Source organism: Giraffa tippelskirchi, chromosome 2 (genome assembly GCF_054371585.1).
Source record: "Giraffa tippelskirchi isolate mGirTip1 chromosome 2, T2T-mGirTip1v1.2.pri, whole genome shotgun sequence".
Classification (NCBI taxonomy): domain Eukaryota; kingdom Metazoa; phylum Chordata; class Mammalia; order Artiodactyla; family Giraffidae; genus Giraffa; species Giraffa tippelskirchi.
The window spans coordinates 115,240,091-115,264,059 of record NC_137276.1 but is presented as its reverse complement, the minus strand read 5'-3'; the positions used below and the strand labels follow the sequence as shown (position 1 = coordinate 115,264,059).

Sequence of the window (23,969 nt, the reverse complement as noted above, 5' to 3'; positions counted from 1 at the left end):
AATGTAGAGAGAAAAGAAAAAAAGTCTGTCCTTTCTTCCTCCTTGAGAATTCCAGACCCCTCTCTCCTTGGGGACCCCTAGACTTCTTATCAACCTGCCTAGGATATGACTCTCTCATTCCCCCCTTTTCTTTTAGGAGAATTGTGTTGCCAAGGGAAAGGGGTGACGTTTTCATTCCATAACTACTTCCTGCTGTTTAGGGGCGTGGTCCCTAAATTGTTGAGGCAGCATATTCTCCTAACCCTCATATTGAGGGTCTCTGATCCAAGGGCCCCAAGTAACAGTTGGAGGAGGCTGTGGCACTCATAGGAGCTTGGACAACCATTTGTAACTTAAAAGCTTTTAGACGGTTAGAAAACCCCATTATACAGTTACCGACGTAAGGCAAAATAGTCATTAAACCAAGTTAAAATCAAAATGAAAAGTCACATTATGTCCATAGTTACATCAGTCCATCTTAGGGTTGTTAGATGTCATCAGATGAAGAAGAAGCATCACATATAATTGTTGTTGAAGATATTCGCAGACTTGGAGAAAGTCTTTTCCTTTAAGTGGAGATGCCCACCACGGGAAGCCTTTCACTGATGAAGAGGGGAGTGAGTGCTCCACAGACCCAGCAATTAGACTGATTGTGAAATGCTGCGTAGGAGTGAGCCCAAGACAGGAAGGTATTGTCTTGAGCATCAAACAGCAGACTCAGGATCTTTGGCGTCAGCAGAAGTAGGCTCACATAGATTATCGGGCCCATCTGAAAAGTACAAAGTCAGAGCATAGAAAGTAAAGACATAAAATGACGCCACTTAGTTCTGGTCAGGGTGCCACCTCTTAACTCGAGTGTGATGTACCCAAGAATCAATTCCTGGTACTTTGACAGCTCGGTTCCTGGCTCCAATAGAGGCTTGCTTGACTGAGAGGCTGGGTCAGGGGGTCAGGAGTTGTCTCCCGGAGTTCTGTTAATGCCTGTTGAAAAGCTGAGAGCTGAGTTACTCGTCCTTCTAACAACAACGACTGATACTTAAGAAGCCTACTGTCTGTCATCCAAATATTAACCTTAGAATTTAAGATTCCACTCACATCATGAGAAGTCAATACAGTAAGGTTTCATCCATTAATTATTTTTAAAGCTTCAGGTGCTAATAAAGCCGCTGCCCCAATTACTCTTAGGGAGTGGGGCCACCCACGTGAAACTACATCTAATTCTCTACTTAGATAAGCAATAAGTTGCTGATGAGGCCCTCGGGGTTGTGTCAAAACTCCTAAGGCCATACCTTTCCTTTCAGTGACAAACAAATTAAATTCTGACCCTGTGGGCAAGCTCAAAGCGGGAGCTTGCAGGAGAGCAGTCTGAAGAAACTTAAAAGCCTTTTGAGTATCTGGAGACCAAACCAGTTTTTCGGTTTGGGCCTACTGAGTTTCAGCCAGTTGTAACAGATTATCTAAAGACTGGTTAGGTCCTTACGCCCGTTTTAATAGCTTACAGCGGATATCTGGAGCCGACTGAGTGAGAAATCTATCTTTTAAGGTCACTTTTCCCTCCTCACTTTCGGGACCAATCTCAGTGAATCTGCGAAGGGCTTCTCTCAGTCTATCTAGGAATTTACCAGAAGCTTCCTTCTCCTCCTGTTCTATGCTTGCCAATTTGCCATAGTTAAAAGGCTTAGCCCACGCCTGCCTGAGTCCTTCAAGAATTCATCTGACAAAATGACTCTGATCCCATCTTCCTTTAGCTGTGCTGTAGTCCCAATCTGGTTCTATAGTTGGGACCTCCTATTCCCAGTGGGGAGGGCAGCTATCTCGTCCACCCTCTTCCCTACTGATTCATTACCAAGCCATTCACCTCTGTAAGCAACCGCTTTCCCCAAAACTCGACTCTTGGAGTTGGGAGTCAGCGTTTGTCCCAAGATATACATCACATCCTTCCAAGTAAGGTCATAAAGCAGAGTAACACCTTTAAAAGCTCTAATATATTTTTCTGGGTCCTCTAAATAGTCTCCCAGATCCTCTTTAATTCTTTGTATTTCTTGATAAGAAAAAGGCTTATTAACTCTCATAGACTGATTATTTCTCCCGGTGGGTGCTTCATGAAGAGGCAACAGCTTGTGCAGCTGTTCCTCAGTCTCTCTGGCTGCTCTGCGCATATGATCCCAGGGATGGAGTGGAGAAACCTGCTTCACTTTATCTCCTTGTCTCCTGTCCTCCTTCTCATCTCTTACTTCGATGGTCTGAGTTTCTACTGAAACCAGGGTAGTCTGAGGTCGTACTGAGACAGAAGGTGTTTGGACCTCTGCATGGGCAGTTCGAATCTCAGTTTGGGTTTCCACTGAGATCAAAGCAGCCCTTCTTGGGGGGTTTCTCTGGCTTTCAGTTTGTTCAGTTGGGAGCCCTGGCTACAGGGGCAAAGTAGGAGGACAGGAGGGAGCTGAAGGAGTCACACCCAAATCTATACCCTTAGGACACAAGTCTGGCATATTTCGCAGAGAGAAAAAGGGCAACACATATGCTACTTCTACCCATTTCCCTTGTTTTCTACAGAACTGGTCTAATTGTAAAACAGTATTATACTTAAGAGACCCTCCCAACTGGCCACTGTTCGCCGTCCTCCAATGAGTAGCGCGGCCATGCAGTATCACATAGGAAGACCAGGTGTGTCTTCTTTAAGCCCTGGGGATCAAATCTATCCCAGTTTTTCAGGATACAGTTCAAAGGAGTGAGGCTGGAATTGTTAGCTCCCATCTGTAAGAGAGAAAAACAGCGACCAGCGCCCTCTTTCTACCGGAGGCATCCCTCCCTGCTCTAGATGGGGGTGTAGACAGACTTGAAACCAAAGCTTTTCCTTCCTGGTCGGACTTAGTCTGTCCCATACAGACGCAGGCGACATACTCATCCCTCCCGGTTCTATCACCGAGGCGGGGTGGGGATGCACCAGGGGTAGACCTGATGGCATCCTTAACTGACATCCAGCTCTTCACTGTTAAAAACCTTGCTTGCCTCTGATGCCACCTGGAGTGCAATCAGAGTAACCTTCCAGATTGCCTCCTAGGCTAAGACCGCTGGGGGAAACATTCGTCACCTGAGTGCCTGTGCACGACCCTGAGTATATTCCTGACCACAATAAGACAGATACGAACATAAAACTGAGATGTTCCTTCCACGTGTCACCACACCAATATAAGAGTCTCCTCTGGTCCACTAAGAGCCAGCGCTACCAAAGGAAATAACCGTTGCAGTTCCAATCCAAATATCCTTTAACCTCAGAGATGTTCTTGTAGCTAGAGCTCCGTCTAACTTCCAAACTTTTGATTCCTAACGAGGCTAGGCGCTTCCTGACTACCAATCCAAGCTTGGGACCTAAGTCACAGTACACAGTGACAGCATAGATCACAAGTCCCTTGAAAGTCTATGATCCGATAGATTAGGTTAGTACTTGTAATTTCTAAGGAGATATGAAATGGTCAAAGAAACCGAAAAGTTTGACTGAGAAAGGAGAGTTCGGTCCACACGCTTTGCCCATTTCTGGTCGGTCCCTGAAGGAGACATTGGGTGCCTCTTGGCATTGGCAGGTCGGTATAAACCCTTGACAGGTTTCTGCCATAAGCTGTATGAGATCACCACGGAACCGCAGAGCAGGGCTCTTCACTGCTTCGCACAAGGCATTCATTCATTCACACAAGCACACTGTAGAGTTAGTAAAGTACAGCAGAAAACGTGTTCGCTAGGAGAACAAAAAACTCCAAGCACCCTTACCTTGTCCTGAAGAATCCCGGTTGAGCCCCCAAGATGAAAGGTTGTTTGCTGAATCACGAAAAGACAGCCGGGATTCTTGGCCTCCAGAGGAGAGGAATTCAATCCGGGGCCAGAGACGAGGCTTGATTGCTCAGAGCTTTTGTGTAATAAAGTTTTATTAAAGTATAAAGAAGACGGAAAGCTTCTGACTTAGGCATCAGAAGGGGGCAGAAAGAGTACCCCCGAGGAGACCAACCTCCAGGAGTCAGGCCTCGAGCCCCATCATGCAGTGAGGCCTGTCACCATTTCATTTGTAGTCAGCTTGAGACATTTTAATTTACTGAATCAGTGATGGCATTGGTAAGGGTTGTGCTTAAAGTGCTGTCTAACTTAATTTGCTGGTTTAATTTACTCTGAGGAACCAGGAGAAAGGGCAGCTACTCCTCCCACTGCACAGGCAAGGGGCAGTCGGATCTGGTCTCAACCCCACCGGTCTGTGGTGGGAGGAAAAGTGTCTGTGTTCCCTGTCTTAGGATATTGCACATTAAACTGAAGCTGCCTCATACACTGTTAACATTCCTTTTTCCATCATTTGTATGCATATGAGCTGTGTGTTCAGATTGAAATGGGATGTCATCAGAGTAGAAGGAAGCAACCATTTTCAAAGCAATGAAAAATAAACTTGAGCTAAAGAGACACACTTATTGTTCTGTAATCATGTTCGTTGGACACCTAAGTGGAGCTGCCTCTTGGACTGCCACTTAGCACTATCACATGGAGCAGTACGTGAAGTTGGCCAACCATTTACCCCTTTAATTCAGGAATCAGTTTCTAGAGAAACGACCCATAAAGAAACTTTCTTCCTAGTTGTGATCCCTGTAGCAGATGCCTTGGCTGGAAAATGACAAGACAGAGCAGTGGCCAGTGGAGCCTGGGAATGTGTAAGGAATATGATGTACACTCATTAAAGGAGTAATTCATATGCATTAAGATATAATAGGCAATTAAATTCATAAATTTATTAATTCAGCAAATATTTACATCCTACTGTGTGCTCGACAAATTTCCTGGCCATGTATATCTTACCGTCTAGTGAGAGAGGCAGACAATAAAAAAGTGAACACACACATTTTTAAATTATAGGTTGAAATTAGCACTATGAGGAAAGTAAAGAGTAAACCAATTTTGCAGAATGAAAAGCAGAAGAGTTTCATTTAGAAAGTGTGGTCAGAGGAGGCCTTTCTGAAGAAGCAACATTTATGTTGATGCCTAAAGAACTTGAGGCTGGTGAGGGGCAGGATGGTGAGCCTGGCTGGCAGAGGTATGGGAAGGTCACAGAGCCTGACAGAAAATACTGACTGCTCTGCGGGTCATGAGATGAATCTGAGGGAACAGGCATGGGCCTGACCATTCAGGCTCTTGCAGTCATGCAGAGACTGACTTTTATTGTGGGTACAGTAAAAGTTCTTGCAGGGCTTTTGAAAGGGAATGACCAGATGTGATTCATGCACAGAAGAGACGGTTGGGCCAAGTGGGTAGGAGATGGGGGACCATGGTATTGAGAAATGAGTTGGGAGTAACTGAGGTGACCCAGGTGAAAGGTGTGATGCTCTGGACCAGGAGAGGCAGCAAGAGGTGACAGGAAGTAGACCTTCTGCACACACGTTATCTTGAGTTCCTGACTGGAGCAACTTTGGAGGTCAGAAAAGTCTAACTCTCAGCTGCATCATGGCAAGCTTATGTTAACCAGATTTTAGAGATCAGGAAAGCAAACTTCCCCCTTTCTTTCTCCTAAAATGATTTACAAAAAGCCATGGCTAAGAAAAGCTCTGAAACTGTGGATATCAGAAAATTTATTTTCTAAAACTTAGTTCTCCAAAAATGATGTAAAACTCTAAGGCGAAGGTTAGATGGAAAAAAGTCATTGCACTTGCTTCTTTATCTTATCATGTTTCAAGAGATGTTTTTAAATTTTGGGAAAATCCTTTTTCAAAGCGTCATGTTCAAAAATGGAAAAAACTCACCCTGAAAGCTTCTGGTTCGAGCTTTTCCACAGACATTTTTTGCTTTGAAAAAAGATGTAAACATTTCTGGCGAGTTTGTAGAGACTTATGAAAGTATCTGAGCAATTATTAATTTCTCTTTAGCATTTGCTGAAAAGTTCTTTTGATGTATTAGCAAAGTTTGTAGTAAAACATATTTGGATCAAAATATGGTACCTGGAGTAAAGATATTTAAAAATTACTCCTTAGAAATAAGGAGTGGTAAAGAACCCCCTGTCGATGCAGGAGACACAGTTTCAATCCCTGGGTTGGGAAGATACCCTGGAGGAGGACATGGCAACCCAATCCAGTATCAGTGTCTGGGAAATCCCATGAGTAGAGGAGCCTGGCAGTCTACAGTCCATGGGGTCGCAAAAGAATTGGACACGACTTAGTGACTAAACAACAGTGAACTGAAAATAATTCCTAAATTAAGCTATTCCTTTACCAGCAAGCTAATATTTTGGGAGTCATTTTCAATTTCTTTAGGAGCCTCTCAATGTGATGGTTATAACCTGTGGGAAGAGGAGGGCCAGATTTGTCCAAAACTAAATTCTTAGGTTTGTGTGGACTTCGCTGGAGCCTGGATTTTTTTGGATAGTGATAAATGTAAGAATTCAGGGGCCCCGCCAGTCACCCCCTTGTGACATCTTCCTGACTGGCTCTGAGCCCCCCAAGCAGAGGAGCCCACTGGCCAAGCATCCTTCTTCCTGTCTGCTTGGCACTGCATACTCAGACATGGCGGAGCAGTGGGGAGCTGAGAGAAATGGAAAGCACTGAGAGTAGCATTGAAACATATGTATGTAAATCATATGTAAAATAGATAGCTAGTGGGAAGTTGCTGTATAACACAGGGAGCTCAATCCAGTGCTCTGTGACAACCTAGAGAGGTGGGAGGGAGTAGGGGGTGGGAGAGAAGTTCAAGAGGGAGGGGACATGTGTATGCTTATAGCTGATAGACGTTGTATGGCAGAAACCAACACAACATTGTAAAGCAATTATCCTCCAATTAAAAATAAATTTTAAAAGATTTGGGATCATGGGGTCAGTAATGGGTATTCAGAAGCTAGTTGTGAAGATGGGGGTGAGCAGGATCATCTCCAAGACATAGGTGTTAGTCTCTACAACAGATTTGAAGCTGATGGTAGCATTAGACCCAGCTATGCTGGGTCATTTTATTTGACAAAGAGCAGTTAACTCACTGGTTTTGCCTGCTGAAGTCTGATTAGCACTGAAGAAGCAACTGTTATAAGACATCAAACTCAATTTTGAATGTCTGTGACTCTCACATGCTAGAAGGACACGGCCAAAGTATTTTTTAAAAGGTCAGCCTAGAATTGCCATGGGAGAAGGCAATGGCACCCCACTCCAGTACTCTTGCCTGGAATATCCCGTGAACGGAGGAGCCTTGGTAGGCTGCAGTCCATGGGGTCGCGAAGAGTCGGACACGACTGAGCGACTTCACTATCACTTTTCACTTTTGTGCATTGGAGAAGGAAATGGCAACCCACTCCAGTATTCTTGCCTGGAGAATCCCAGGGATGGGGGAGCCTGGTGGGCTGCCATCTGTGGGGTCACACAGAGTCGGACACGACTGAAGCAACTTAGCAGAGTTGCCATAAGGTCCACAGCTCCCTCCTGGGATCTGAGGAAGAGGACACAGAGCAGTGTTACTCATAACATCTGAGCACTGGAAATAAACTCAAATGTCCATCAGCAGATGAGTGGATAGATAAAATACAGCACATCCTTACAATGGAATAGCATTCAATGATGTAATGCTATAACATGGGTAAGCCTTCAAAATGCTGTGCGAAGTGAAAGAAGATGGTCACAGAAGACTATATGGTGTGATTTGATTTGTATGAAACACCCCAAATTGGCAAGTATTTATATAGGATCTGGAAGTAGATTAGCCCTTGTTGAAGGCTGGGGTCAGAAAGGAATGGGAATTGACCTCTGACAAGGTTCCTTTGGTGGGTGGAATGTTCTAAGAATAGACAGTTGCACAGCCTTGTCGGGTGTGGGTATGGGTTTTTCTGTTGTTTGTTTTGTTTTGTTATTTGTTTATTTTTTGGCCACATCATACGGCTTGTGGGATCTTAGTCCCCTCATCCTTCCCCATCCCTCAGCAGTGAAACCGCTGAGTCCTAACCATTAGACTACCAGGGAATTCCCTGTTCAGTCCCGTGAGCTGTCCACTTTAAGTGGACATTTAATAATATGTTAATAATATCTTAATAAAGCTATTTTTTAAAAAAGCAGGTAAATAGAATTTCTCACATTAGCCACTAGGCCTAATCGTGGACCACAATTGAACATCCCACCTGCCCTCAGCAATCTGTTCAGGTTGGTCAGTTTTGAAATCGTATGTTGGTTACTTTTCTTCCTGCCGGGTCCACTCCTGGCCATTTCCCCTGTGCTCAGGAGATATACTCAAGGAAACCAAGTCTTTGAACTGCTAATATGACTAAATGAGCTAAATCAAAATTTGAGGGAGAAGTCTGCTGGCTTAAATTTGTAGGAAAACAAGTAGTAGAGTTCATTCCAAAATTTAAAAGATCTCCATCTATTTAAATAATGACTCTGTAGTGATGAAATGAGCAGTATTTCTCTGTATAAACTTCAGATTCAAGAAATCTTAAATCATGTTAAAACACACACACACAAAATAGGTAATATGTGTGTATGTGATCTGAAATGACTCATCTATTCCAAATAAACTTTTCTCAGACCTAATCTCCATGAGAGGAGTCAGATTGTCCATGTTTTCTCAATCTGTAGTTCTATTGGAGAAGAGATAAATCCTTAGGAACAAAGAGTGGCTATGATAATGGTTAAAATAAATAAAAGGGGGAAGAAATGTGTTTTCCTTTGCTCTGGGGTAAAGCCCCATCTCTCACTTCTGTTTTGTTGGGCATCCACCCTCTCACCAGAATGTCCCCATCTACTGCCCACTGGGCCCTTGCCTTGCATCTGAATCTTCAGTTAGGACCCCTCTCCGTGGGCCCCTGACCAGGTTGCTGCTCAAGATCTTTGCTTCTACTCATCATAAACAGGCTTAGAAGCGTGAACCATGTGCAAATGCTAGGTCAGGAGAGGAAGTTTGAGCCCTTGTGAAGAAAGCAGATATGTCTTGAGGCAAGGACAGACCTTTTATATGGTGCTTCCTAGCCAGTGGGCCCTCAGTGAGGACTGGCCATCCTGGTGCTGTGGAATTGGCCATGGAAGCACAGCATGGCCTTGGACATGGGCATTTGTAGTCTATTAAGCTGTCCAGATGAACAGCCATCGTGGCAAATAAGTGTCCTCCAGTCTAGGCTCCTTAGTTTCTGTGGAACGCTCTTGTTTATAATTTGTTCCTCCTTAAAAGGACCTTTAGATCCTTGGTTGTCACCATGGTTGTCATTATCATCATCAAAGTTATTATACATGCATAATATTGCTTATCTGCATATTATAATTCCATATCAAACTCAAATTCGGATGCTTTTGTCTGCTTCCTCTTTTTTATTTTTTAAACTTTTAATTGAAGTGTAGTTGATTTATAATGTATTAATTTCTGCTGTATAGCAAAGTAATTCAGTCATACATATATCCATTATGATTTATCTCAGCATATTGAATATATATCCTGAGATATATATTCTCAGTGCTATACAGTTCTGTGGTATACAGTAGGACCTTGTTGTTTATCCATTTTATATATAATGGTGTGCATCTGCTAGTCCCAAACTCCCACTCCATGCCTCCTCCAGCCCCCTCCTTCTTGGCAACCACAAGTCTGTTCTCTATGTAAATCTATTTCTGTTTCATATATAAGTTCACTTGTGTCTTATTTTAGATTCCACATATAAGTGATATCATATGATATTTGTCTTTCTCCATCTGACTTACTTCACTTAGTATGGATTCACCCATCCATGTTCCCAGATGGACCTAGAGAATGGTAAACTCCATTGTATTGAATATATATGTACCACATCTTCTTTACCCATTCATCTGTCTGTGGGCATTTAGGTTGTTTCCGTGTCTTGACTGTTGTAAGTAGTGCTGCTGTTGGGATGCACGCTGAGGTGCATGCATCTTTTTGAATTACAGTTTTCTCTGAATCTATGAATAGAAGTGGGATTGCTGGATCTTCTGATACCTCTGTTTTTCTGAGGAATCTCCATACCGTTCTCCATGGTGACTGCACCAACTCATGCTTGCTCTTTCTGAATGTTGTCTTATGTGAAGCCCATGAGCATTTTATTTTGTTTCATTCTATTTTGATTTATTTTGCTTCTGAGTGTTTTGTTTGTTTGTTTATTAAAATCAGTAATAAAACACCCAGGATCCCCGATACTTTGAGTTTCTTTCTAAGTTTGAAAACTTTAATCAGTTTCATCTGCCATTTTATCTTACTGAGCAATGTTGACATTCTCTGGGTAATTCACCAGCTTTTTCCCTACCCTCCCCCACCAAGCCCTGGCCACTCTGCATTTACTCAAAGAGCAGCTGGCACTCTCCCAGCATGAGCCATCGTGTTGTCCAGAGGTTACGCTTGACAACATGAAAACTAAGGCTCAGAGGGGAATGAAGGTGTCCTGTGTTGGTGCTCAGTGAGGAAAGAGGCCTGCCTTATCCTTTGGGGACTCAGGGCAAAGGGAAGAGAGAGTTGAAGGACATATGGCAGTATATGTGGGCCTGTCGGGCAGTATTCTGTAAGAAGTGATGGGTAAGCAGAGACTTGAAGGAAGTGAAGGAATAAACCAGGGGCTATGGAGATAGAACATTCCAGCCAGGGAGAGTGGCAAGTGCAAATCCTGAGGGAGGCAGATGCAGTGAGCATCCTGAACAGAGTGAGCAGGAGGAAAGAGGTGGAAAATGACTGCACAGAGGGGTGCTGGGCCAGATCATGGAGCCTGGTGGACCACATGGCGTAAACCAGAGCCATGTGACATGCTGTGATGCTCACAGGAGCAGGAGGAATTTGTGTCTTCACAAGAGCAGGCACCATTATGTAGTCAGTGACAGATGCCTGGTTAGATGGGCGCAGGAGAAGAGGATGATGGGTAGCTTTCTAGAGGAGCCAGTACACTCAGAGGTCAGCAGAGAAAGAAGGTCTTGCTGGAGGGGGAAGGAGTGAAGGATTTTTTTTTTTTTTTAATAGAGGAATCAACAACATATTTTTAGCCTGAAAGGAATAATCCAGTAGAGGAAAAAGATGTGGTTTTGTTCTCCCTTAACACGTGTGTTTCCTAGATGCACTTCTGCCTTGTATCATCCACATCTTTCTTGCACATAATTCCAAACCATTGTGGTATAAATAGCTCTGTTGTACTCTCTTTTGAGTGTCATGGGAGGAAACATGATAGACTCTCTATAAACTAATTCCTGTGTTTAATAGTCCTTGGAGGCTTCCCTGGTGTCTCAGATAATAAAGAATCTACATGCAATGTAGGAGACCTGTGTTCCATCCCTGGGTCAGGATGATCCCCTGGAGAAGGGAGTGGCTACTCACTCCAGTATTCTTGCCTGGAGAATTCCAACTTTCTTGGGCTTCCAAATCAATGCAGATGGTGACTGCAGCCATGAAATTAAAAGATTCTTGCTCATTGGAAGAAAAGCTATGGCAAACCTAGGCAGTGTATTAAAAAGCAGAGACATCACTTTGCCAACAAAAGTCTATATAGTCAAAGCTATGGTTTTTCCAGTAGTCATGTATGGATGTGAGAGTTGGACCATAAAGAAGGCTGAGCATGGAAGAATTAATGCTTTCGAACTGTGGTGCTAGAGAAGACTCTTGAGAGTCCCTTGGACACAGAAGATCAAACCCGTCAATCCTAAAGGAAATCAACCCTTAATATTCATTGGAAGGACTGATGTTGAAGCTGAAGCTCCAATACTTTGGCCACCTGATACGAAGAGCCAACTCATTGGAAGAGACCTTGATGGTGGGGAAGATTGAAAGCAGGAGGAGAAGGAGATGACAGAGGATGAGATGGTTGGATGGCATCCCTGACTCAATGGACATGAATTTGAGCCAACTCTGGGAGATGGTAAAGAACAGGGAAGCCTGACGTGCTGTAGTCCATGGAGTCATAAAGAGTCAGGCATGACTGAGTGACTGAACAACGACACTACAAAAACCATGAGAAAAGCAAGCTCTTTTTTTTTTTTTAATGAGAGGTGTTTTTTTTGTTTGTTTGTTTTTTGTTTTTTTTGTTTTTTTTAATGAGGGGTGTTTTTGTTGTTGTTGTTTTTTGGCTGCCCTGGGTCTTGGTTACTGTGCTCAGTCTTTCTCTAGTTGTAGTGAGCAGGTGCGACTCTTCCTTGTGGTACATGGGCTTCTCATTGCAGTGGCTTCTCGTTGCAGAGCACAGGCTTCAGGGTGTGCAGGCTTCAGTAGTTGTAGCTCACAGGCTCTAGAGCCTGCGGGCTCAGTAGTTGTGGTGCATGGGCTTAGTTGCTCATTGGCATGTGGTATCTTCCCAAACCAAGATCCAACCCATGTCCCCTGCATTGACAGGCAGATTCTTAACCGCTGGATCACCAGGGAAGTCCTGAGAGATTTTAAATTACCCATGAAAACTATGTTATCAGGGCTTTAAAGTCCCAAGATATTTGTGAATACAAATAGTCCTATTTTCAGTGAATGTTTAAAATGTATCATCCAAGCATTTTTAAAAGTTCTAAATGGCATCTTCCAGATTTCTCAACTTTCTGATACCATAGTAAATTTCTTATGGAAGAACAGAAGATGCTCTGGTTTGACAGAATATAATTCAGGGTCTTATTTACACAATGGAGCGTGAACCTTGCTGTTTAATCATCTAGTCTCTAAAATAGATGCATCTCCCATGTTCAGAAGCACAGAATGTCGGCATTTTCAAGACTTGTCAGAGACTCTGAGCACCTACTGGCTGCCACTTGGGTAAGACCACTATGATCTGAGATAACAGGGGAAATGTGCTCACTGTCCTTGTAGGTTTCTCAGAGTTGTAGCCCTCTGTCAGGTTATATCACCAAAAAGCAAGGGCACTACACACTCCAAGTGTGTGCTGACTTGCCTCTCCTCAAAAATGCCTTCACTGAGTTAAAGCTTAAAATTTAGTCTGTTTATAGTGAGGATTTGTGTAAACAAACAAAAAGCCTAATGGAAAAGTTTCTGTTTTCTGTATTTTTGCATTTTTACTAACTACAGTTCACATCCCTTATGTAGACAGCCACATCAAGAATTCTTCCCATATATTAAAATCAAGAAAATGTGGTTGTAGTTTTGTTTTCTCTGGATGATCTTATATGCCTTCCGTTTTCAAAAATGAACACTGTAACCCATTGTGTTTCCATTAATACGTTTCCTTGAATACAGTTCAGAATTTGTCCAGTTAGACTACTCCTCTCCAGGATCGGGCTTCCCTAGTGGCTCAGACAGTAAAGAATCTGCCTGCAATGTGGGAGACCCAGAGATTGAACCTGGGGTCTCCAGGATCTGGTAAAACACATGCACCCATTTTTCTAGGTACTTTCTTTTATCAAAAACTATTTTAACCTGCCACATTTTATATATTCAGAGTTCTAGGAGATTCAGCCTTTCAGAATCACATACTTCTAAATAAACAGAAATAAAAACAAGTATAATAAATATAAATTACTATAATGAATGTAAATATATGATAAATATAAATGCTTAAGTGTAAATAACTATGTTCATGTTAATAACTAGAGGAAGACTTTTTTGGCTGTGTTTTTCATCGTTCTGTGTGTTTGCCTTGTGAGGAGACCATACAGAGCGAGGCTTACAGCTTGGCCTGAGGAGGTGTTGTCTGTGTCTGGCTGGATCTGCCACTCACTCTGACCCCGAGTGAGTAATTTGACTGTTTTAAGTTTCAAGTTTCTTCATGGTAAAAGTTAGGTAACAACAATATGTACCTCAGGAAGTCATTCTGAGATGTGTGTGTGTGAGTGTGTGTGTGTGTGTGTGTGTGATATTTTGTTTCCTTTGCCTTGAAGTAAACGCACAGCCCTGTCCTCTGGACCCATCTTTCCTTACCTACAGCCTTTCCAAACCTAAGAAACGGCTGTTTCTTCCTGCGGTAGCTCATCCATGAATTATAATGTCCTACATTTATAGGACGTTAGAGAGTTATCAAAGAGATCCTGAAACTAGGGGATTAACTTGATAACTTGAATGTGTTTTCTTATGAAGAAATGATCCATCTCTTTGGACCCACCTCTTCTCCACAATAACAGTTTCAGGAAACGCTGATGTACATCATCTCTGCTTATTGGCCTTATACTCATGAGAGGAATATATTTGCAGCTTTTAGAGCATAAGCACAAAACATATATATCTAACTGTCATGGAATCTTGGACTCTGGACTATGAATAGTCCCCAAAGTTGAGCGGGTCTTGTTAACTAAGTGGCAGACTACCCTCGCGCATCTGCGCGATGAGTGGCTTGTGTGGTGTGGGCTGCACAGAGCTGCCTTCCGCCAGCCTAGCATCCCGAGGCGGGTCCCACAGGCTGGTCCCTCAGAGTTCTGAGGCTCCTGTGAAGTCTGGTCAGAAGAGTCGAAGTCGCTGTGAGCTGTTCTGACTGCGTCGTCACCCCTGGAGGCGCGGATGTGGTTGCTTTTCTCGCTGAGCCAGACTTGTCAGCATTAAAGTTCAGAAATCCAACTCAAATTCAGAAATATGTCCCTGACAACACTTAAGTTCTTTTCGCCTGTAGTGATAAGAAATGTTGTGGTTGATTGTTTCTACTGTATTTTCAGGATTTTTGTGGGTGTGTGGTTGTGTTATCATTGCGGTTATAAAGAAGGGCCGGCCCAGCCGGGACTCAGTCCACTAGGCGTCTATATCTGCTTGTCTCCTGGAGCCGCACCCCCGCTCCCACCCAGCCTCAGACCAGAACCCCTCCCCGCTCTTCCGGATTAAAATATTTTCACTGCACTTAATAGACTGCCAATAGAGAACTATAAAAGGAAGTAAACTTCTTTCAGATGACATCTTTGGTAGGCTAATTCTAAGAACTGCAACTTCTAGTCAGCAACCTAAACAAAGAAAATATGAACAAAAAGAAACTATGTGATAATGAAAACTCTTCTCTCATCACTTCCAGTGGCTTTGGAAAAACAGCATCACAAAAAGCAGAGAGACTAGAAAGAAGGAAAGGTAGCATTATTTTTTAGACCGAACAGTCCAGGTGACTCTGCTAAGCTGGTGGGGGAGGAGAGCACTGCTCTCAGCCCGTGGTTGGAAGACTCTTCTCTTCTCCCGACCTGATGCTCGAACCCGGCTCCTGGGACACTCACTTAGACTGGGTTATTACTGCTCGGTGTTAGAGGAGTGGCTCCCTTCCCTTTCAACTGAATGACAACAGCAGTGTATCTATGGCTTTTGTTTCTGTTGCGAGACTGACTAACAAAGTAAAGTCTTGATTAAGGAATGCCCTTAATCAAGTGCACAGCTACATTAGAAAGACGTTATCTTCATGAATCTTGCAAGAGTTATACCTCTGCACACCATCCACAGACCGCCCATCCTCACTGGAAGTTAAACTCAAGTGCCAAGCCCTGGCTTCTTCCTTGCTCACCAGGCTGCTTTCTCTCTTTGTGAAGTGAAGTGAAAGTCGCTCAGTTGTGTCCGACTCCTTGCGACCCCATGGACTAGTCCATGGAATTCTCCAGGCCAGAATACTGGAGTGGGTAGCCTTTCCCTTCTCCAGGGGGTCTTCCCAACCCAGGGATCAAACCCAGGTCTCCCGCATTGCGAGCGGATTCTTTACTGGCTGAGCCACAAGGGAAACCCAAGAATACTGGAGTGGGTAGCCTATCCCTTCTCCTGGGGATCTTCTCGACCCAGGAATCAAACTGGGGTCTCCTGCATTGCAGGCGGATTCTTTACCAACTGAGCTACCAGGGAAGCCCTTTGTGAAGGAGGTCCTATTCCCTTCTCCTTTCCAAATTGGACGTGTATGTCATTTTTGTTGTTATTTGAAATGTTATCACCACTGTGCCTTTTCACTTAGTATCTAGTTGTGTAATGAACTTCTCTTTCCTACTCACTTTAAGAAATTTCAGGAATCATTGACTGAGGGGTGCGGCAGAAGGGAAGGGGGTTATCAGCAGGCTCTCACTTGGAGCTCGTGGACTATCCCCAGAGCCCAGAGGTAGGCCCGAGCAGGAGGGGACTGGGGCCTCTCCATTCCCGCTTCCCTCAGTATTTTTCCTCTTACTTCTGCCAGCTCACCTCCAGGGACACATTCTTTTTTCTTGCCTAAAGTGTGGCGGGAAAGTCTTGTCAGAGTTTTGTTGAAAGAGAACTGGCATTTGGGAGCAGCATTTGCTAGGAGGCTTGGGATAGATGGGCCTGCTCGTCGAGCTGCCCACAAGTGCCCACATCTCCTGCTTCCAAGCAAGCACATTCCGGGGGACTGACCTGGAACAGAGCCACCTGGCCCGAGAGCTGCTTTTCCAAAATTCCTCTGCACCTGACTTTGAGAATCCTCTCGGCCATCTGGTGCCCAGGGGTCAGCTCCTACCTCAGCCGTGTGTGCAGCCAAGAGTCTGGGGACACAGGAACCACTTACCCCATCGGTCACGTTCATATCCAGAGCCTGAACCAGTAGGGTGGAGGAAGCTCTGGCCTCGGTGGGGAGTCCTAGGGCAACAGGGTCCCCCAAAGCACTCCCAGGTTATTCCGTACAGAGTCCTCGCTCTCAGCCCCATTTCCCCTTCTAAGGAAAGTATGGAAAACTAAGATTTCTCTTTGAAACCCCTCGGGGCACAACTGCCCTGAACCCTGAGCTGGGGCAACATTCTTGGCATCTGCGCACACCTGTGACTCTTGCCTGGGCTTCAGGGCCCTCAACCCTGCACCGACTCAGGCATCCTGACCACACTCTCTAGTTCTCCTGCTGTAGGAATGGTCACACTTGTTTTCTGTGTTAAACTTAAAATGTTTGTATTAGACTGGGCTTTCTGTGATACTTAGAAAATAAGATAGTAAGAAAATTAAGATGCTTTGGCGGTCTAAATACTTGTGAAGTACATTTTTTTTTTAAATATTACAAAATGCCTTAAAGAGTTCCAAGTAAATTTAAGAGAGGATCTACTGGATTTTCACTAACTGCTAAAAAAAAAAAAAAAAAAAAAAGAGTTACTTTGATCCATCGTGCTTTGCTGTGAGCTGTAACAGTAACCTCATAGCTGCTGCACTCAACGATTTGTTTCATTCTGTTGTTTAAAAACAGGGATTCATTCAGCTGCATCAGAGATGAATTCTGTCATTAGAAACCTTGCCATCAGGCTTAAGAAATATATTTATAACTCATTTCTTTCAGGAAACAGGTTTCAAGATCTCCATAAGAAGTATTTTATTAAGATAAATCACAGGTTTGTCAGTTTCTCCAGAAGTACTCTATTTTGAATTCCCAAGGAGAATCACAATAATAAAAATAAGTTAACCTAGTATGTTATTTTCTTTCTGATGGCACCTGTTTTTATTAATAGAATTCCAGTCTACATATTTCTTGGGCTTCCCTGGTGGCTCAGGCGGTAAAGAATCTGCCTGCAATGCAGGAGACCTGGGTTCAATCCCTAGGTTGAGAGGATCCCCTGGAGAAGGGAATGGCAACCTATTCCAGTATTCTTGCCTAGAGAATTCCATGGTCAGAGGAACTTGGAAGGCTATAGTTCATGGAGTCACAAAGAGTCGGACACAACTGAGCAACTAACACACATATTTCTTACTATTTCCCTAGTAGAAGCAATCATTCACAACATTTTATAGCATTTTATAAAGAACTTTTAGTGCCTTTTTTTTTTTTTTTTAGCTGCACTAGGTCTTAGTTGCCACACATAGGATCTTTAATTGTGGCATGCAAACTCTTACTTGCGGTGTATGGGATCTAGTTCACTGACCAGAGATTGAACCCAGGCCCCTGCACTGGGAGTAGCCACTGGATCACCAGGGAAGCCCTCTAAAGAACTCTTAAAATGAAACCTTTTGGATGTTTGCAGCAGCTCTGGGCAGTCCTAGTAGTGATACTGTTCTGCATTCTTGAGCCCTTGTCCTCCCTGAGGGACACAGGGGGCCAAGCGAGCAGATGCTACCCCAACATCAGACCGCAGGGCCAGACTTGCTGTGCAAACTCTCTTCCAATGATGTCCTCTTTTAACTGTTCCTCTGGTAAATTCAATACTGTTTTCCTTGAAGCATGTGTTTAAAAGGAAATCCTAGATGTGTTCAAACATTACTGCTCAGTTTCTATTTTCTATTTTCAAATGACTGGTTCCCATGCTTGATGAAGCTCAATTAAAAAAAAAAAAAAACCTGTCCCAAGTATTCATTGTATAGATTTCCATGCCTGGGGAAACATAATGTGAAAACTGAATCTGAGATCATTTTAAATAAACATATGAGTTTTTATATGATACTGCTTATTTCATTAATGCTTCTGATTTATATGGTAGTGCCATCCCCATTTATGTCATGGAGCCAGTCTCAGCACCCTCACCTGAATATGATGGATAGTTCTTTATTTTCCTGTGTGTAAGACTCCTTTAGTATGCCTAAAAATATAAACTTGCTTGTGTCCTATCCCATTCAACCTTCTTTGATTCCAAGTTAAGAGCCACAGGATGAATTCACCTCTAGCTCTATTATGTTTTTAAATCAAGTATCAGGTTACATTCCTGTGTATGTGGTATTATTTTTCTCTAATAAATCCTTCATGATACTTGCTCGCCTACTATAGATGGACTGTAGTGATCTTTGTAAGTCTTTGTTTATATCATGTGTTTTCTCCCCACCCAGAGTAAAAGAAGCTGAAGAGGTGTGTAGGCAGAAAAAGGGAAAGTCACTCTACAAAATAAAACCAAAACATGACTCTGGAATTGTAAGTATTTATTCTGTTTTTTGATTTGTGGTTTTCTCTGGCTTTTAAACACTCTTTTCTCAGAATATACAAATCCACCTAATAATATTTTAATCATCTTCCTCTTAAGTTTGAACAAATAGTGAGCTTCTGACTTAGAGAATGTCCTTTTCCTTCTGCCTGTAATCAGGTACTAGAGGCTAAAAGAATCTCGGTGTTCAGCATTCAAAGCCTAACCATCAAGATGGACCCATTGACGGCGTGCATATATGTGGGGGGCTGCTGGTGGAGTTGGGGGCCATCTTTCACTCTCCTCGTCATACATGGGTCACAGCACAGCTTTTGTAATCCATGAGCACCCTTGGGGCCTAACACAGGGAGTGCCAGGTGCAGCATTGTTCTTTGCTCAGACCAGGGGCTCAGGCTACACAGTGGGCTCCCAGCAGCTGTCAGCCCACAGCCAAGTGTAACAAGCCAAGCTATTCCCTCTTTGCTCGTTTCTCCCTTCAAAATAAAACACCAGGTTGTACACCAGGAAGGGAAGGGTTTGGTGGACATGATGAGTCCATGTGATACTGTCTCATGTTTTGTTGAATGTTTGAGGGATTATCACTTGGCACTACAGAGTAAGTAAACGCTATTTTAAATGAAATTTGGGTTAGACCTTAAAATAGCATTTTGAATTGAGTTTGTCCAATATAGTGTAAATGGAAGATATTCAAATAACCCAAATTGGGCCACAATTAAACAGCTTTATTTAGAAAAAGTTAGAAATTATATCTGCATTTAAAAGATATTTTTCCTTCCGTTTCTCTGTGTCAAAATCTTATTGAACAACAAGTATTATATTATAGTTTGGTTTATGTTCTGTCTTTTTGATGAAAGTAAATCTTCAAGCCCATGTGTAGAATGAGAAGGAATAGTTATTTACTAACCACAATTATGCTGTTATAAGGACAGAAGAGAATTAAATCACATTAATAATGAGATGAAAGTGTGTTAGTCACTCAGTTGTATCCGATTCTTTGCGACCCCATGGACTATAGCCTGCCAAGCTCCTCTGTCCATGGAATTCCCAAGGCAAGAATACTGGAATGGGTCACCATTCCATTCTCCAGGGGATCTTCATGACCCAAGGGTCGAACCCAGGCCTCCTGCATCGTGGGCAGTTTCTTTACCATCTGAGTCACAGAAGAGAATTAAATCACATTAACAATGAGTTGAAGCCTTGGTTCCGTTTTCATATTTATGTGTTTGTACATAAGACTGAAAATGAGAAAGGTGAGCTGATAGTCTTTCACATAGATTAGAAGCTAAATTTTTAAACCTCTTTTTCCCTCAAAAACATTAGCGAAAATTCTAAGAGATAAATAGATTTTACCTATATCTTTTTTCATTTATTTATTTATTTATTTATTTATTATTATTATTATTTTTTTAACAGCAGCAGCATTGAACAAACATTTATGGAAAGCTGTATAATTTCGACAATTTCGTTGCATTTGTTATCCCAACAAATTCCTTACAAGTCCCCATGGAGGTGTTTATATTATTACCCTTGTTTGCAGATGAAAAGCCTAAAGCTCTGCAGCCTTTAGTATGAGTATGAAGTCACATATTCATTCTGTGAAATCACACCCCTGTTCTTCCAGCCCTTCTCCTCTTTGCACTAGGCCATTACATCTTCCTGGTTCCCATTCTATCCTTTATACAGTTTCCTTTGAAATTTCCAGTACATTGTCTTATCGCTGAAAACATTTTTGGAAGTTTTAAGCTTCTGCCTGGAAGATTAACAGGCAAAATGCACTTACTTGAAACTATTATTGATGGAATTTCCATAACACAGGGTCATAGGTTGATGCTATTTATTACTGAGAGTGTGCAGTCTGTTTTTCTTCTTTGAAATAATAAATGGAGCAAAAGGATCCGTGAGTGTTCACTCACTCCTCTGATCCATGAGTGTTCACACTCTAAACCCTAGGAGTCCAGTTTCCAACCTGCAGGCCATATGAGAACCACTCAAATTGGACATGAGCTCAACCTCAGATTCTTAAGACAATAAGCATTTTTCCTAATTAGCCAAAGACATGAACTTGGAGGACAGAAGGACTTAACCACCTGCCCATATGCCATGTCTCGCTGACACCTTGGTCAAGAGGCCATGGATCAATGACTAATTTTTGTTGAAGCTGAATCGTGCATGTGTGCTAAGTCACTTCAGTCGTGTCAGATTCTGTGTGACCTTGAGGACTGCAGCCCGCCAGGCTCCTCCGTCCATGGGACTTCCAGGCAAGAACACTGGAGTGGGTTACCATGTCCTCCTCCAGGGGATCTTCCCAACCCAGGGATAGAACCTGCATCTCTTATATCTCCGACATTGGCAAGTGGGTTCTTTACAGCTAGCTCCACTTGAAGCTGAATTCAGTTCAGTTCAGTTCAGTCAATCAATCGTGTCTGACTTTTGTAACCCCAGGGACTGCAGCACGCCAGGCCTCCCTGTCCATCACCAACTCCTGGAGTTTACTCAAACTCATGTCTATTGATTTGGTGATGCTGTCCAACCATCTCATCCTCTGTCGTCCCCTTCTCCTCCTGCCTTCAAACTTTCCCAGCATCGGGGTCTTTTCAAATGAGTCAGGTCTTCATAACAAGTGGCCAACGTATTGGAGCTTCAGCTTTAGCATCAGTCCTTCCAATGAATATTCAGGACTGATTTCCTTTAGGATGGCCAGGTTGGATCTCCCTGCAATCCAAGGGACTCTCAAGGGTCTTCTCCAACACCACAGTTCAAAAGCATCAATTCTTTGGCACTCAGCTTTCTTTACTACTCAAATTGATTTCCATTACAATGAAAAGTCTTGAGGCTGTAAGAGAGACCTTGTCCTGAAGAATCCTGGACGAGCCCCCAAGATTAAAGGTTGTTTGCTGAATCACGAAAAGACGGCCGGGATTCTTGGCCTCCGGAGGAGAGGAATTCAATCAGGGACCAGAGATGAGGTTTGATCGCTCAGAGCTTTTGTGCAATAGAGTTTATTAAAGTATAAAAGGGATAGAGAAAGCTTCTGACATAGGCATCAGAAGGGGGCAGAAAGAGTACCCCATCTTTTTTCACTTATGAGCTTGTGGATCTTTAACCTTTTCTCAAAGTATATGATCCAAATGAAAATGCTATTCTAAACTCCATACATTCTTTAAAGTTATGCCTTCTAACTATTTCTCTTACCTGGTGCATTTATTTCAGAAAGCAAAAATAAGCATGAAAACCTGACCGGTGAAAAGCAGAACAAACATGAGTCACTGCAGCTGCTTCCACAGAATTCAGCCGGCCTGAGGGCAGGAAGGAAACTCATCATTTTGATAATGTTTCTTCTTGGCTTCTTGCATAATCTTTATGTTTTCCAGACAGTTTACTGATTGTTGAATTCTACACTGTATTCATATAAAAATGCAAAAGCAGTAGGCCAGTGGAGAATGTGACACCTTTTCTTTTTGTAAAAGTTTATGGTATTTTACCAATAGACCATAACAGCATGTGTAAGAGGCAGTATCTGCATTAATTCTGAACATGCTAAACAGTAACCTCCAACTTAATGTTGTGAGAATATTCCCTGTCACAACGAAACACTCTTTCTCCTGACGACCAGTTCTCCACGTCACTGCATTTAGATTTATGGTTAACATGTTATTTCTAGTGACTTGTTTGTATCAGTTTCACATCTACATATAAATTTTCTATTTTAAAATTGAGATACCATTTATATATGTCATAGATAAGGCTTTCCCAGCTCTTGGGTTGGTCTCTGTAACTATATATTTGTGAAAGAAGATTATCATTTTTTTTTTACTCATCAGACAATGAATAGAAAAAAAAATAGCAAAAGGAAAACCCTTTCTATACATCATTTAATATAGGCAGGAATCGTAATTTTAAGTTAAATGAGGGCCTTTATCAACCATGTCCTTTAGGACCTACATAAAGCCAGTCTGCAGCAAAGGTCGATTAAACCAAAGTTGTGCCTCTCTGTAACTTTTACCATTGCCCCTCTCAAAGAAAATGACATAATGCTTTTAAATGATCCTCATAAAATTGCCAAACATGACTAACTGTTGGCAAAAAAAAAAAAAAAAGAGTAACTTTTAGATGGATTGACATCTACCTAGGACTTATTCATTAAACCCACCTGCCTGAGTATTGTGACTTGATTGGGGTTTTCTTTATGTGTTACGGCAGTTAATCAAAAGCTATGAAATAAGTATGCAAGAGTTTATGATCTAAAGGAGCCTAGGAAAAGATTTTATTTTAGTTTGAGGGGAAAAAAGTACATCTCCACTCTTTCTGAGAGTATTTTCAAGTCACTCCTGAAGCATTGTGATGGCTTTGTCTAACATTAACAGATTTTTAAAAATGATATGTGTTGAGGTATGGCTATGAATAAAGGGGAGAACCTGTTGCTATTGCAAACCAATTATGGAAGCAACTTAAAAAGAAAATCTGAATTGTAAGTATGTTTCTATTTATGTAAAATACTGTCCTTACCTTTCAGTCTGTAGTTGATGTGCACAGACACAGTAGTGGCTCTCGGGTTGCTGTTCTGCCATCTTCCTGTGTCCTTCAGTCCCTCCATGTGTATATGAACTTCTTCAATGATATAATAGGGCATTTAACAGAGATTGCTATGTGCAATACTGTATTTAGTGTTTCTATTTTAATTTTTCTAGGATGTTAATTTATATGAAAATAAAATGCATAATAAAAGAGTTCTGTGCCTATTGAGTATATATAACCTAAAAGTAGATGCAAAATATTTATCCCAGAGGGGAATTAAGTTAGAGCATCTGTGTCCAAAGATTTTTGAAAGTTCTTATTTCAGGCTGAACAGTTGTTAGTGAATAGTGAAAGTTGCTCAGTCGTGTCCGACTCTACAAACTCATGGACTAAACAGTCCATGGAATTCTCCAGGCCAGAACACTAGAGTGGGTAGCCGTTCCCTTCTCCAGGGGATCTTTCCAACCAAGGGATCAAACCCAGGTCTCCTGCACTGCAGGTGGATTCTTTACCAGCTGAGCCACCAGGGAAGCCTAAACAGTTATTAGGAGTTAAGTATTTAACAAATGCTGGTTTGTAAAGATAATAATTCTGCTACATCAAAACATATTTTCTTAAGTTCAAATTTTCTTAATGCAGTTTTAGGGAAGAAGTATTTCTCCCTTATGGAAATACCAGTATGTTAATACCTAAGGAGTCTTTTTTTCTAAAAGTTACAAATTGTTGCAAAAATTCATATGATGTAGATTAAATGGTGATAAAAACTGAGTTGATCTCAGTGAGGCAGCG

General features: G+C 42.4%; 1 protein-coding gene across 1 annotated transcript in view; it reads left to right on the top strand.

The window, feature by feature from the left end:
* Positions 1 to 23,390, top strand: part of FMN2 (formin 2) — a 389,781-nt gene extending 366,391 nt beyond the window's left edge. The window contains exons 17-18 of the mRNA XM_081574390.1: positions 18,574 to 18,655; positions 21,876 to 23,390. Of these exons, the coding sequence (XP_081430516.1) occupies positions 18,574 to 18,655; positions 21,876 to 21,902 (109 nt within the window). The 3' untranslated portion in view covers positions 21,903 to 23,390. The remainder of the gene's footprint in view (positions 1 to 18,573; positions 18,656 to 21,875) is intronic.
* Positions 23,391 to 23,969: the final 579 nt, after the last annotated feature.